Source organism: Pristiophorus japonicus, chromosome 4, assembly GCF_044704955.1.
Source record: "Pristiophorus japonicus isolate sPriJap1 chromosome 4, sPriJap1.hap1, whole genome shotgun sequence".
Classification (NCBI taxonomy): domain Eukaryota; kingdom Metazoa; phylum Chordata; class Chondrichthyes; family Pristiophoridae; genus Pristiophorus; species Pristiophorus japonicus.
The window spans coordinates 47,453,314-47,466,977 of record NC_091980.1 but is presented as its reverse complement, the minus strand read 5'-3'; the positions used below and the strand labels follow the sequence as shown (position 1 = coordinate 47,466,977).

The 13,664-nt window shown below is 43.7% G+C and overlaps 1 protein-coding gene across 3 annotated transcripts in view; it reads right to left on the bottom strand.

The window, feature by feature from the left end:
- Positions 1 to 13,664, bottom strand: part of LOC139262889 (uncharacterized) — a 163,896-nt gene that overhangs the window by 41,649 nt on the left and 108,583 nt on the right. For all 3 annotated transcript variants that reach the window (XM_070878143.1, XM_070878145.1, XM_070878144.1), the window contains exons 11-12: positions 8,096 to 8,208; positions 5,041 to 5,087 (exon numbers count right to left, since the gene is read on the bottom strand). In XM_070878143.1, the coding sequence (XP_070734244.1) occupies positions 5,041 to 5,087; positions 8,096 to 8,208 (160 nt within the window). The remainder of the gene's footprint in view (positions 1 to 5,040; positions 5,088 to 8,095; positions 8,209 to 13,664) is intronic.

Here is a 13,664-nt window from a genome sequence, read left to right as displayed (position 1 = left end):
CAATGGTTCCGATGCCTTGACCACTCTGGTGGAGCCCTGCAGTACTCCCCTGATTGAGTCTCCCTTTTCGTTGTTGTGCGCTGCATGCTGCACAACCTGCCATTGAGAGGGCCCAGCCATTGCTACCAGAGAATGTAGGTCCACCTCAGGAGGAGGATGAGGAGGAGGAGCAGCAGCAGCAATGGAGGAGGAACGGTCAATGCCTCATTAAGCAGCGTTTCCACTAAAGCACATATCACATGGCGATTGGGCTGCATCAACAAAGGGCTATGTGCACAGCACAAAGCCTATCACCCTGCACATGGTAAATGAAAAACACAACCAAATATGAACTTTAAAATGACCCATTTTTTAAAACCCCAACATCACCCATAAGTACCCACAACCAACAACAACAACAACAACAAATTTGTCCAAACAACCCTTTTCTAATTAAAAATAACAAAGCAGAAGCAACATCAAGATTATATTTACAAAGTAATCATCTGACCATGTCAACAAAAGTGGATTATTTCCCTTTTCTGGCATATTTCCCTCCCAGTCCTTTCTCCCCCTCCCCGCCCTACTGCTCCTCCTTAATGGGGCGCCAGTGCCTGCAACAAGGCTGATAGTAGGTTGCTCACTCTGCAACACAGAGACTGCAGATGGTCTGGAAGGCCTGGCTGCGGATTGCAGCACCTCAGGCTGTGTGTCAGCAGTCTCGGATGGCTGGAGTGCAGCCAGCGCCAAGTGCAGTGGCGAAATGGCAGTGGTGGGAGCCGTAATGCTGTCACCCTGAGAGAGAGGACAGCGCCTTCTATTTCAACAGACACACTGCCACTCCCCCGGGGTAGCACCTCAGCATCCGGAGCAATCTGCTGGAGAACAGATTGCTGACCTTCTGCGGCGCCGTGAGATCCCTGTTGGACTACAGGGAACCCAGAAACGATGGCAGCAGTCAGTGAATCATGGCATCAATCTGAGTCTGCATCAGAGCAGACTGAGATTGCATCCCACCAACCCCTGACTCCATTACAGCGTGACTTCGGCCTGTGCTGAAATAGCTGCTGCCACCTCATCCATGACACGCGGCATGAGGTCCGACTACCCACCATCTCTGTGCGAGTCTACCAAGCTGCCAAGGATGGGCTCGAAGGTGCGCTGGGAGACACGTGCATTGCTGGAGGTGGACTCCTCCAAACCCCTAGCAAGTGCGCCCATGCTCTTGGGCACCCTTGCCATAGCACCCAAAAGCTCGCTGTGCTGACCGTCTGGCCATAGCCCCCACATCGAGGTCCTCATCTGGGTCCAGCTGAGCAGAACTCGCGCGCGAACTCACCCTCCGGGGAACAGGCCCTCGAGCTTCCCTTGCTCTGTGGTGTTGCTGCATGCCGCTGGGTCCCGGAGCATCACCGTTATCAAAGCCCAGGTACAGTGCCTCCTCCACCGACGTCGTCTCCCCAGAGTCAGGGCCAGCTTGCTGAGGTGACTGTGTCTGAGCTGGGGTCTCCTGTCCCTCGTCCTCGTCCTCGTCTCCCTCATCGCTCTGACTGGGAGACTGAGGGATAGGCTGCTGCAGTACTGGCTCATCATCTGAAAGCAAAAAGGTACAAGAGTGTGGATAAGCTCAGGGGAGGGGGCAAGAAGGAGGCAAGGAATGGAGACACTACACTTTAATGCGACAAGGGAAAGGCTTGTGGTTTGAGGAGGAAGTGGCATGAGGGAAGAGGGCGAGGTGAGGAACATACCAGTACTGTTCCCGTGGGGGTCAACGTGACCGCGTGCTGCAGCTCCTACCACTTGTGGGTCGATGATCTCCTGGAATTTTTGTTCCAGGTCAGTGAAGGGCCTCAGGTCTGCTTCACGTTCTCCTGTCCTTTCTTGCTCATGTCTGTTATGCACCAGTTTGACCTGCAAGAGAAAAAAAAGCCTTTAAGTGACTGTGCAGCTATGTGGTTGTCACATGTGCATAATGTAGTTGAATTCTGTTAATTTATGCAAGTGCTGAGATGTGGATGTGACTTTTGGTAGTGGACACATTGTGTGAGAGTGCTGGGATGTGGCACTTTCTAGAGTATCTACAAATAATTGTCTTGACATTGTGGCATGCAGAGGTTGTGGAAGAATGTACTCACCCTGGCCACTGAGTGAGATCATTGAACTTCTTGTGACATTGTGTCACAGTCCTGTTCACCATGCCCCTGGCACACACATATTGCGCTACCTTCCTCCATAGATGCCTGTAGGTGGCTGACATTGCCTCCTGTCAGTCTCAGGAAACATGGATGCCCGTTGCCTCTCCGCCACCTCCAAAAGAGCCTGAAGGGCGCTGTCGCTAAAGCGCACAGTGCGCAGTCTTTGTCCCTGAGTAGCCATATTGCTCCTTCAACACTAAGAGCAGAGATGGAACCGTGAGTTTGAGGCTGTGTTGCATCATAGCCCCTCCCCTTAAAGATCCAGTTAGAGCCAGCATGTTTGATGAGTCTGGACATGAGCATAGCTAGATTGATTAGCGCTCAGGTGTGCTTGGCGATACTATCGCCCTAAGAGAAGTGCGTAGCGCTTGATTTGGTAAAAATTAATTTCCCGATCGCTGGTGCTAATTATTGCCCAGCAGTAAAATTAGTGCCCAGGTGATGTTACCGCCTCAAAATGGTCGATAATCAATTTTTCCCCCTAGGATTCTAAGTAGGGCCATAGTTTCTTTGGTTCTACCCCTGCCTTCCTTAGTCATAGTTACCGCTTTGTTCTAGCCACGTTCGCCAACAATTACAGACTCAAACTGTTTTAATGCATCTGCCCTGATGTGAGAAGCTGGCGTGCTATTTTGGAATGTTATTAAGGAATGCATTCCAAATAACAAATAAGTTAAATGCCCATATTTGTGGATGCATAAAGTGGAAGGCCAGAACCCCATTTTATAGATGCAATTTTGTGTTGGGAGCTCATGCCCAGAATTAACAGAGCCTAAACAGCCCAAAGCCTAAACTGCCTTAACCCTAATCCTTCCAATCAGTCTTTCAATTCTTTCTGCAAGGTGATTGCAAGGACCCTATGTGAAACAGACAAAACTGAAGAATGTCTTGCACTATTCACTCGAGAATCCATTCTCTTTTCTGCTAAATGGATGTAATCTCCTATCATGAACTTGCTAATGGATTGGCGAGTGAATCCTTTGATGCCAATATGTGAGGGTAGCACTTGGTCGCTATTGGTTACTAATAGATGTATCTGAACAGCTTTATCTCCAACTTACATCATTCTTTTTCAACTACAATAGTTTGCTGATGTATTAAACATTACTTTTGAACATTGAAAACTCTGAATTTGTGCCTTAAATAATATTTCTGAACTGAACTTATTGTATCAGCCTCGACATTGGGTATTGGCAGTTGGTTTACCTACTGAGTAAAGGTGATTGAAGTCAGCCTCATTTTTATAAATGGCTCTACTTTGATGTCAACTTTTCAGCTTTCAGCAGCAGCAAACTTATTGCAGCATCAGTAGAGCAATCTATTGATTCCTATCAACCACCATTCTGGGAACCACCACCACAAAGACTGCAGCAGTTCACGCAGAAGGCCCACCAACACCTTCTCAGGGTAACTACTGATGGGCAATAAATGGAGAATTGGCAGAGTCATCCACATTTCCACATTCCGAGAACAAAATTACAAAAAAAAGGCGAGCAGCATAAGTGTTCTGATAGAGCAGAAGGTATACATAACTTTATATTCAGAATCCATTACTTGTTAGAATTGCTAAATATTTTTTGCCAATACTCAGGGGTTGAAATTTGTTTTTTAACGTCACCCGTTGCCGTCGGAGAGGAGCAACTAACGGGCAGCTAAGTCCTTACCGTCGGTTCCTGGGCTGACCGGAAATTTAGTTGGGCGGTGGGGGTGGCACCAAGAAGTACCGCTGCACGCTCGGCCGCCAACCCCAACCACGTGGTGACATCATCGAGCATGCAACGGCTCCTTGCCGCCGATGAGCCGAAATTAGGTGAGTACAGTGGCCTTACCGGCAGATGTCCGTACAGCCTGGGAAAGGCGGTGGGACATCGGGAATACCGGGGCAGTAGCATCCAGGGATCAAGGTAAGTGTTTATGTTTATATTTTTTAGCATTTAGGTATTAATGGGACCAGTGGGGAAGTGTGGGTGCGGGTGAGGGAAAGTGTTGCATGCCGGCAGCCTACCGTCGGGAAATTCGGTGGGCCTCTTGAGATGCCGCTCCGGTGGCACCCGAGGATGAGTGTGCAACGCCATTTTTAGCGCTGCTCTCTCATCTTTGGGCAGCAAAACTGAATTTTGCAGTTTGAGGCAGCACCTACCACCTGGCGTTAAAATCAGCACTCAGCCGGTGTCATCGCCTCAAAAACGGCGGGACAGAATTACAACCCCCAATGTCCAGGCTGATACAATAGCTTGGGAATGTGTCATTACCCTCAGGAGATAAGGATAAGGTAAGAAGAATTGCAAGAGGACCAACAATATGAGAAGCAAAATCAGTTCAAAATTATTATTTAAGGCACAAATTCAAGTTTTGAATGTTCAAAATTAAAGTTTAACACATCGCAAAACTCTTGTAAATGTTGAAAAAGAATTATGTAAGTTGGAGATAAAGCTGTCCAGATACATTTATTAGACTTATTTTAATAGCAGTAATGAATGTTGGCAGTCGGAGTACTAATAACAAAAACCATGTTGGCCGTCGGTATCTAATAACAAAAAACAGAACTATTCTGTACAAAACATTTCTATTTTTAGACTATAGATCCCTGGAATGCCATTCTGTCATGATTCCAATACAAATATTTTTTGTAAATACAATTATCATCTTGGTCTGAATTCCTGTTAGTGAAGAGCTGAAAAAGGAAATTATGGACATTTTAAACTTAAAATGTTCTTTGACACAATGCCACATACTTGTACAAAAATCTTGTTGAATATCTAAAAGCAAGGAAGTTTGTTTCCGCCTCCACAGCTCTCATTAATTAATTACACAGTAATAGTAAGTTAGAAAGTCTTTGATTAATAAAAGATTAATTGAAACTCACTTTGACGTTTGACCATGGAAGTCATATTTCACTCTTACAGTCAATCCCTGAAATAATAAATTTCAAAGATAAAGGATAAACTCTTTCATGTAAAAATTGTATGATTAGTTGGCCTGTAAATGAATCTAGGCCGGTGACTTGTGCCCAGCACTTGCCTGAACTAAGCCAAGGAGCAAAAGCTAGTTATCTCTTCTCAGGCAGCTCGACTGAGCAAAGACACCAATGTTGGGCTGTGTGTCTCACTGGCAGAGGCCCTCAGGTAAGCCCTGGGAGGGGAGATTGGAGCGTGCTACGGGGAAGGGGGGGCGATCGCAACTCCTATGAAGTTTCTATGTATATACACTGTATATGTAGAATTAACATATCTGCTGTTGGCGGCTGTTGGGGGGTGCTGAAGAATCTTGAGCCAGTCGCCTGACGACTACCATGCTTGTCTCTGACTAATTTCCCAATGAGTTAGGCCTATTATTTACATATTTAAGAAGCCTAATGCCTGTTTTTGGCATCTGTTTGGGATGCCAAAAAAAGGCCTCCACAAATTTAGCAATGGGACCAACGCCTGCACAGATTTAATGTAGACTGTGCCACTGCTAAATTGTTATGCTTTGTACCCGTTTTACATCTGAAAAATAGGCACAGTGCATACCATTTTCTACCCTGCTTTGTCTTTGTTTGTGGCCATTCAGAAGTGTAAGAATTTTCGCAAGAGTACAAAGAGAGTCTGGAAAATGTTAATACTGTGTATTATTTACTCTTTTGTATGATTATTTTGATTTTTGATTTTATGGGGAGATGCGATAACTAAAAATCTGCTTTGTACTATGATAGTTAAAAATGCCACTTCAGGGAACTTGCAACTCATGTTTAATTTGTGCTTTTTTAAGACTGCATTTTAAAGTTGCTCTAAAAGCACCACTTCAAGTTACCTTTCTTTTGAAAAGGGTGAAATAGTTTTGTTAGTTAACACCTTCCACAGACATTAGGAATTAATCCTGTGGTGGGACATGTTTGGGCGAGACAGGAAGACATTCTTTTCTCTAGTCAGTCTTCCATCCTTCCCACAAATTACTCATCAAAACTGAAGAAACTCACTTGTCCAAGTGAGCCAGATTATGTACTTCATTTGAACCTGTATTCTTTGACTGAGAATCCAAGATTAATGAACTCTTCTAACCACACTCTGATCTGCAGCTCCTGAACTCTGACAATCCAGCCCTTGAAGCCTAGACAACTCAATCCTATTTACACTTAACTTTCTTATTTTATTGGCCTAGAGGATTGAAAAGGGCTGTTTTTAGGGATGTTGCTTTTGGTGGATAGATCTTCAATCAGAACACCAAGATCTATTAGTATTAGTAACATGAAATATATTGAAATAAATCGGGAACACAGAAATACATTTTATATGTAGCCTCTCGTGAAGCTCAATGGTACATGCCTATGTGTTCTACAAAGAAGATTCCTGAACATGTCTGTCTTAAATGACCCAGCATGTCATTGAACTAACAGGTTGTTTCATGGTGTGGCTAGATGTCTTCGTAGTGGAGAGGACAAAAGATCAGAGGGAAACTCAATCAATACCATTCCATTGAGTGCTTCACCAGAGCAAGGGAGAGAAAATCATCAAGACTTAAATGAAAACAAGATTGCACTGAAGATGCTGGTGGATGGGAGTGCGTTACAAAACAGGAATCTAACCACGGTGTTCATATGATACCACGAACTACATGACAGATTTCACACTCTGAGGCTGAATTACTGGTGACTCAACAACAGCATTTGCATTTAACACCTTTAATAAAGTAAATTGTACCTAGGTGCCATTGCAGGTGATTCTCTGGCTATAACTGGATATATAACAATGGAACCAGGTGAGTGCAGTCCCACCCAGCTGGCCAACAGTGGAGAGGCATTGGAGGAGGATGGCGTGGTCAACGATGTCAGAAGCCTGTAGACAGCTCGAGAAGGATGAGGAGGGATAGTTTACCACTATCAGAGTCACATAGGATGTCATTTGTGAATTTAATAAGAGCCGTTTCGTTACTGTGGCAGAGGTGGAAGCCTGTTTGGAGGGATTCAAACATGGAGTTGTGGGAAAGATGGCACTGATTTGGGAGACGACGTCACGATCAAGGACTTTGGAGAGGAAAGGGAAAGTGGAGATGGGCTGGTAGTTTGTAAGGACAGAGGGATCAATGGTGTTTTTTTGAGGAGAGGGGTGATGGCAGCAGATTTGATGGGGAAGGGAACAGTACCTGAGGAGATGGAATGGTTAATAATATCAGCTAAGATGGGGGCCAGGAAGGTAAGTTGGATGGTCAGCAGTTTGGTGCGACTATGGTCGAGGGAGCAGGAGTTGGCTCTCATGGACAAGATAACTGGCCCATCACCCCTCTCCTCAAAAAACTTAAAATCAAACCTTTTGTAAACTTACCTGCTGGACCTCACCTGGCAGGTATGGTTTGACATCATTGGGCTTGATCTGCATATTTAAAGAAGGACCCCGCTGCATTCCTGCGGCTGTCCAGCTCGTCTGCTCAAAAGAGCAGGTTAAGATCGGGACACAGTGGGAAGGCAACAGGTCCAGAGGGGATAAGTGACTGGCCTCATTTTAACTGCTTTCCCCCCAGCCTGGTTTTCCGCTAAACGAGGGGGGAGTAGAAGTCTGGACCACTGTCTATTAGCATTAACCATTCATCTAGTATCTTTTATCTTATAGCATATGATTCTTTTTTTAAATATTGAATGTTGCTGCCACTCTTTCTGCTGTCATTGGATGACAAAATAAAATAAGCAATGCAGGAGCTCGCCTTCTTTGAGATGGCGAATTACAAAGGACTCACCATATTCCATATGTTATCATTTATCCTGGGGAACATTGTGATTTGAGGAATGCTGTGCAATTTTTTTCACTCTTCAAAATCTAGATGACACCGAATAAATCATTTTCACAGAATGCCTTTTGCAGCAGTTATGACAAATAGCAACGGGTTCAAAGTGTAAAAGCTGCTAAAGATATTCAACATACAAAAGGTTACGTTGGGTGTTCTGTTACCGTTTCCAGTCGCTGTCTTGGATCACATGTCACCTCTGGCATATTTTGCTTTTGGGCCTGAAAGTTCTGATTGACATCTGGGAGTTTGGGCACTGCAGCCAGAGACTGTTTTTCTGGTTGAAGAGAGAATTCCACAGTGAACACATGAAGTCAATCATCATTTAATTCATTTGAGTTATTTGAAATGTTACTAATTAGACACAGTAGCAACATTCTGTAATGAAGGTCACTCTGCCACAATGTCAGTTCATTCACTTTATTGGGAATTTCACTGTTGGGAGAGCTATCTGGTTGAATGTTATTGACCAACAGTGTGATGAAATGGAGACAGCAGCAAGTTCAAGTTCAGTCATCAGAGATCAGCTCTGATCTAAACTTCCTTTGATTACAGGTAGTTCAAATCTAGCCTTTTATAGATCGCACTTAGATTTGGGTTCAAGAAAAAACAATTACCATTCAGCATCTGGTCCCTATTGTGCTTGATTTTTGGGGGAAAAATTTAAGAGTTGCGGGAGGATAAGATGGAGAGAATCAGATTTTTGAATGATAAGGGAATCAAGGTTATGGGAAGAGGGCAGGCAAACAGAAAGTAGGAAACTATAGACCAGTTAGGCTAACATCTGTGATTGGGAAAATGTTGGAGTCCATTATTAAAGAAGCAGTAGCAGGACATTTGGAAAAGCAAAATTCAGTCAGGCAGAGTCAGCATGGATTTATGAAGGGGAAGTCATGTTTGACAAATTTGCTAGAATTCTTTGAGGATGTAACGAAAAGGGTAGATAAAGGGGAACTAGTGGATGTGGTGTATTTGGATTTCCAGAAGGCATTTGACTAGGTGCCAAATAAAAGGTTACTGCACAAGATAAAAGTTCACGGGGTTGGGGTTATGATACGTAATTAGAAAATTAGCCAATTTGTGGTCCAATGACAACTGTCGTTTCTTTGGATTTGGATCCAACATCTGTTTGATGAGAGCACGTTTTACAATTTGTACAGTACACTCTGCTGCACCATTTGAAGCAGGGTGGTATGGTGGAATGGTTTCACACCATTTTTGCTTGTGAACTGTGCAAATTCTTTGGAACAAAATTGTGGTCCATTATCAGAAACAATTTCTTCTGGGAGGCCAAATGAAGAAAATAATCTTCGTAAAATGTCAAATATTTTACTTGTTGTTATTTTCCACATTGAAAACATCTCGACCCACTTCGAATAGCTATCAATCACAATGAACAATTGTTGTCCTTCTAGCTCAGCAAAATCAATATGTAGCCTTTGCCACACCCTGGGAGGCCATTTCCATGGCTGTAATGGTATTGATGGTGGTTTCTTGCTTACCGATTGACATGTCGTACACTGACTGACGATGTACTCTCTATCTTTATCTAGATCTGTCCACCATAAGTAACTGCGTGCAAAACTCTTGGTCAAGCACATTCTTAGGTGCTGGTTATGGAGGTCTCCTAATAATTTGGACCTGAATTTATTTGGTATAACCACTCTTGCACCGCACATGATACAATCTTTATCGACTGATAATTCATTCCTAAGAATGAAGAATGGATGAATATCTTTGTCTGTTACCTGGTTTGGCCAGCCATTTGCAACATAATCATACATCTTTGACATAACTGGGTCACGTTTGGTTGCTCTATCAATCTCTTCAGCTGTGACTGGCAGTTCATCAATGTATGAAAAATAGAACACTTTTTCCCTATTGGGTATAACTTGTGATGGGGAAGGCAATCTAGACATAGCATCAGCATTACTGTGATCAGCTGATCATCTGTATACAATATCACATGTATCCAATATCACATGTATATGCTGACAAAATCAAAGCCCATCTCTGCATTCGGGCTGCAGCTAATGTTGGAACTGGGGACTTTGGATGGAGGATTGCTGTCAGGGGCTTATGGTCCATAATGATGGTAAAGTTACGACCATATAAGTATTTGTGGAACTTCTTGATCCCAAAAATTAATGCCAAAGCTTCCCTTTCGATTTGCGCATAATTACGCTCACTGGCACTGAGAGTGGGTGAAGCAAAAGCAATTGGTCTCTCCTCCCGCTATGTAGTACATGAGAGATCACTGCCCCAACTCCATATGGGGAGGCATCACATGCTAGCTTGATCTCCTTAGATACATCATGGTGAACTAACAAGGTGCTCTCTATCAATTTGCTTTGATACTCCTTGAATGTTGCATCGCATTCTTCTGACCACTTCCAATGAACCTGTTTTTTCAATTGTTCATTCAGTAGGAATTTGGTAGGAACTTCCCATAATAGTTCAAAAGACTCAAAAATGATCGAAGTTCAGTGACATTCTTGGGAGTGGGTGCATTTCTGATTGCATCCAGCTTTCCCTTGGTTGGATGTAAATCATCTTTGTCTACTCTGTACCCTAAGTACGCCACTGAGTTTTGAAATAACTCACTCGTTCTAGCAGCCACTCGTACTCTGTGCTTCTCTAGCCTTTTGAGGACTTCATTCAATATGTTATTATGAATTTGCCTGTTTGGTGCTGAAATTAGTATATCATCTAAATAACATACTACCTCTTCAATACCTTTCAAAATCTGGTTCATCACCCCTTGGAATATGGCAGGGGTGGAAGACACTCCAAACGGTAGCCTATTAAATTGATATAGGACTAGATGAGTATTTATAGTCAGGCATGACTTGGACTCCTCATCGAGTTCAAGCTGTAAGTAGGCATTCGTAAGATCCAACTTTGAGAAGTTCTGACCACCTGTCAGTGTTGTGAACAAATCTTCCACATTTGACAATGTATTGGGGAGATTACCCTGTAGAACCTGATTTATGGTTACTTTATAATCACCACACAATCTTACCTTATCATTGGACTTAGGTACAACAACAATGGGTGTAGCCAAATTACATAGATCTATCTTCGAAATAATGTTCTCAGTCTCTAGTCTTTTGAGTTCTTGCTCAACTTTCTCCTCGAGTGCATATTGTACGTGACGTGGCTTGCAGTAAACTGATCTAGTGTCCTTCTGTACCCTGACTTTGAAGCCTTGGATCGGACTGCCTGTTTCGCAGAACACCTTCAGCTAATTCTTGATGACATTATCCTTTGTTGCAAATCTCGTTTCAACACAAAAAATCTCACTCCAAACCAGCTTCAGTGATCCCAACCAATTTCTTCCTAGTAAGGCAGGCTTGTCTCCTGCCACTACTAATAGAGGCAAGCTCTGAAATTGATCCTTGTATTTCAGCAGTACGGTGATATGACCTACCACAGAAATGTTCTTTCCCGAGTAGCCTCGCAGCTCTATCTTCAATTTCTCCAATGGGAAATCACGCAATTTTTCGAGGTATAAAGACTCCAGTACTACACTCACAGATGCACCAGTGTCAATTTCCATGGGTACCTTGGTTCCTGCAACATCTATGTGGATTATGATACTTTTCGAATCACTGTTAGTTAACCTCATGCTCCTGATGATGGGTAGTTATAAAACCTCCTCATCCTGTTGTTTTTCTTCCATGCTATGTAGTCTCTGGGGATTTCTACTTATAGCTTTGAAAGCTGGTTTACCCTTCAGTCGACATGCCTTCGCAAGATGCCCAGTTTTCCTGCAGATGAAACACTCTGCCTTCACATATGGACAACTTTGAGCAATGTGTTGTCCCAGGCACTGATAGCAGGACTTCAATGCTCTGTTACCATTGCCAGTTTCTGAGACCTTGGGGCCCAACTGCCTTTTACTTTTAACCTGCAGGTGATTCACCTCGGTTGTCTGATGACTGGAAATAGTATGAAATTCTCAGGAATATTGGTAGGCCATGTTCATTGACATAGCTGTCTGACACGTTAAATCAAAAGTCAAGTTAGGCGTTGTCAATAACTTTCTTCTGATTGCGTCATTTCTCGTCCCACAAACAAAGCAGTCACGTAATGCTCGGTCCTGAAAGTTTCCGAAATTACAGTGAATAGAAAGCTTTTTTAATGCTACAATGTACTCACTGATATTTTCTTCGGTTAACTGATCTCGTATTCTGAAACGATAACTTTCAGCAATTTCCAGGAGCTCAGGACTATAGTGGAATCTGCTTAAGAGTTGTGTCCTTTGGCTTGACAGGCACAAACAAATTTTTCCGGGTTTCATGTACCTCGGGCCCTGCTTCAGTTAAGAAAATCACCCGTTGTCTTTCCAACATCACCTGGTTATGGTTTTCATGATTGGGGACTTCAATGATATTATTTGCAGTGAAAAACATTTCTAGCCGCTCCACATCCGCTCTGAAACTTTCACGGTCACGTTGAAACTCCCCCAAATGCCCTATTATTTCCATAGGTACGACCATCTGGACTCCGGCAATTCAGACAAGTGTGCTTGTAATTTACCTTGGATTTGTAGCTGTTGGTTGGCTGAATCCTCCACCAACAAAAATTGCAACTTTTTTTCCTCGATTATCCCATTCTCATCGCCATTGTTATATCTTCAGTACAACTCACAAACACACACACAACCTTAAGATAGCAAAACACACCGGAACTCTAGTCAGGTGACCTGTTCCCGCTTTAATATAACCAGCACTGGCTGCAATGCCACAGGAGTACACAAGATGGAGCTATATATATTATACAATATTACAGTCTGAGAACACGTGCCTTAGGAGATTGTGCTTCCGAAAGGAGGTCATCAGTGTGATATTCCAGCTCATTAAGGGAGATCTGCAGCCTAACAGCACCATCAGGACCACACTGTCCGTTGAGGTCAAGGTTACTGCGGCACTTTCCTTCTATGCATCGGGCTCCTTTCAGGACTCAGCTGGCAACATTTGCACTATCTCTCAGCATGCCACATATTACTGCATTCAACAGGTCACTGACGCCCTTTACACTCGAAGGATGGACTTTTTAAGCTTCCGGATGACGCACAGACTGAGAGGGCTCTGGGTTTCTCGAGAATAGCAAACTTCCCCAAGATGCAGGAAGTAATAGACTGCACGCAAATCGCCATGCGAGCACCTTTTCAGGATGCAGAGGTTTTTCGGAACCGAAAGGGATTCCACTCCCTGAATGTGCAACTCGTTGTCGACCACAAGCAAATAACCATGGTAGTAAATACAAAATTTCCAGGGAGTATCCATGATGCAAAGTCTAGCCCATTGTCTTTTTCCACATATAGGGGTAGAAATTTATTAGCAGCAGCTAAGGATCGATCATTGCACCTCAATGGGTAGACCCAAGAGACACTTGATATTGGACTTTGTATTTCATTTAAATGATAGCGGTGAGCTGTGGACACCTACTGGGCATCCTCAGGCAGTTTGCTAGCAAAGGGACTTCGAATATCGGGCTGCTGCGTCCTCAGGTAAGTTCTTAAAAGGGAAGGTGAAAGGAAGTCAAGGGTAATCGGGATGGGGGCAACCATGTGAAGAGTTGACTAGGAGGAGGTGGAGGTGCCGACTGGGAATGGGGGTGAGGGTCAGGTTGCAATTAGGGAAGGTCACAGGGTGGGTTGTAGCCATCAGCGGCCTGTGATTTGAATGTGGTGCCGGTGAGTACTCCTCCACTCACACTCTATAATAG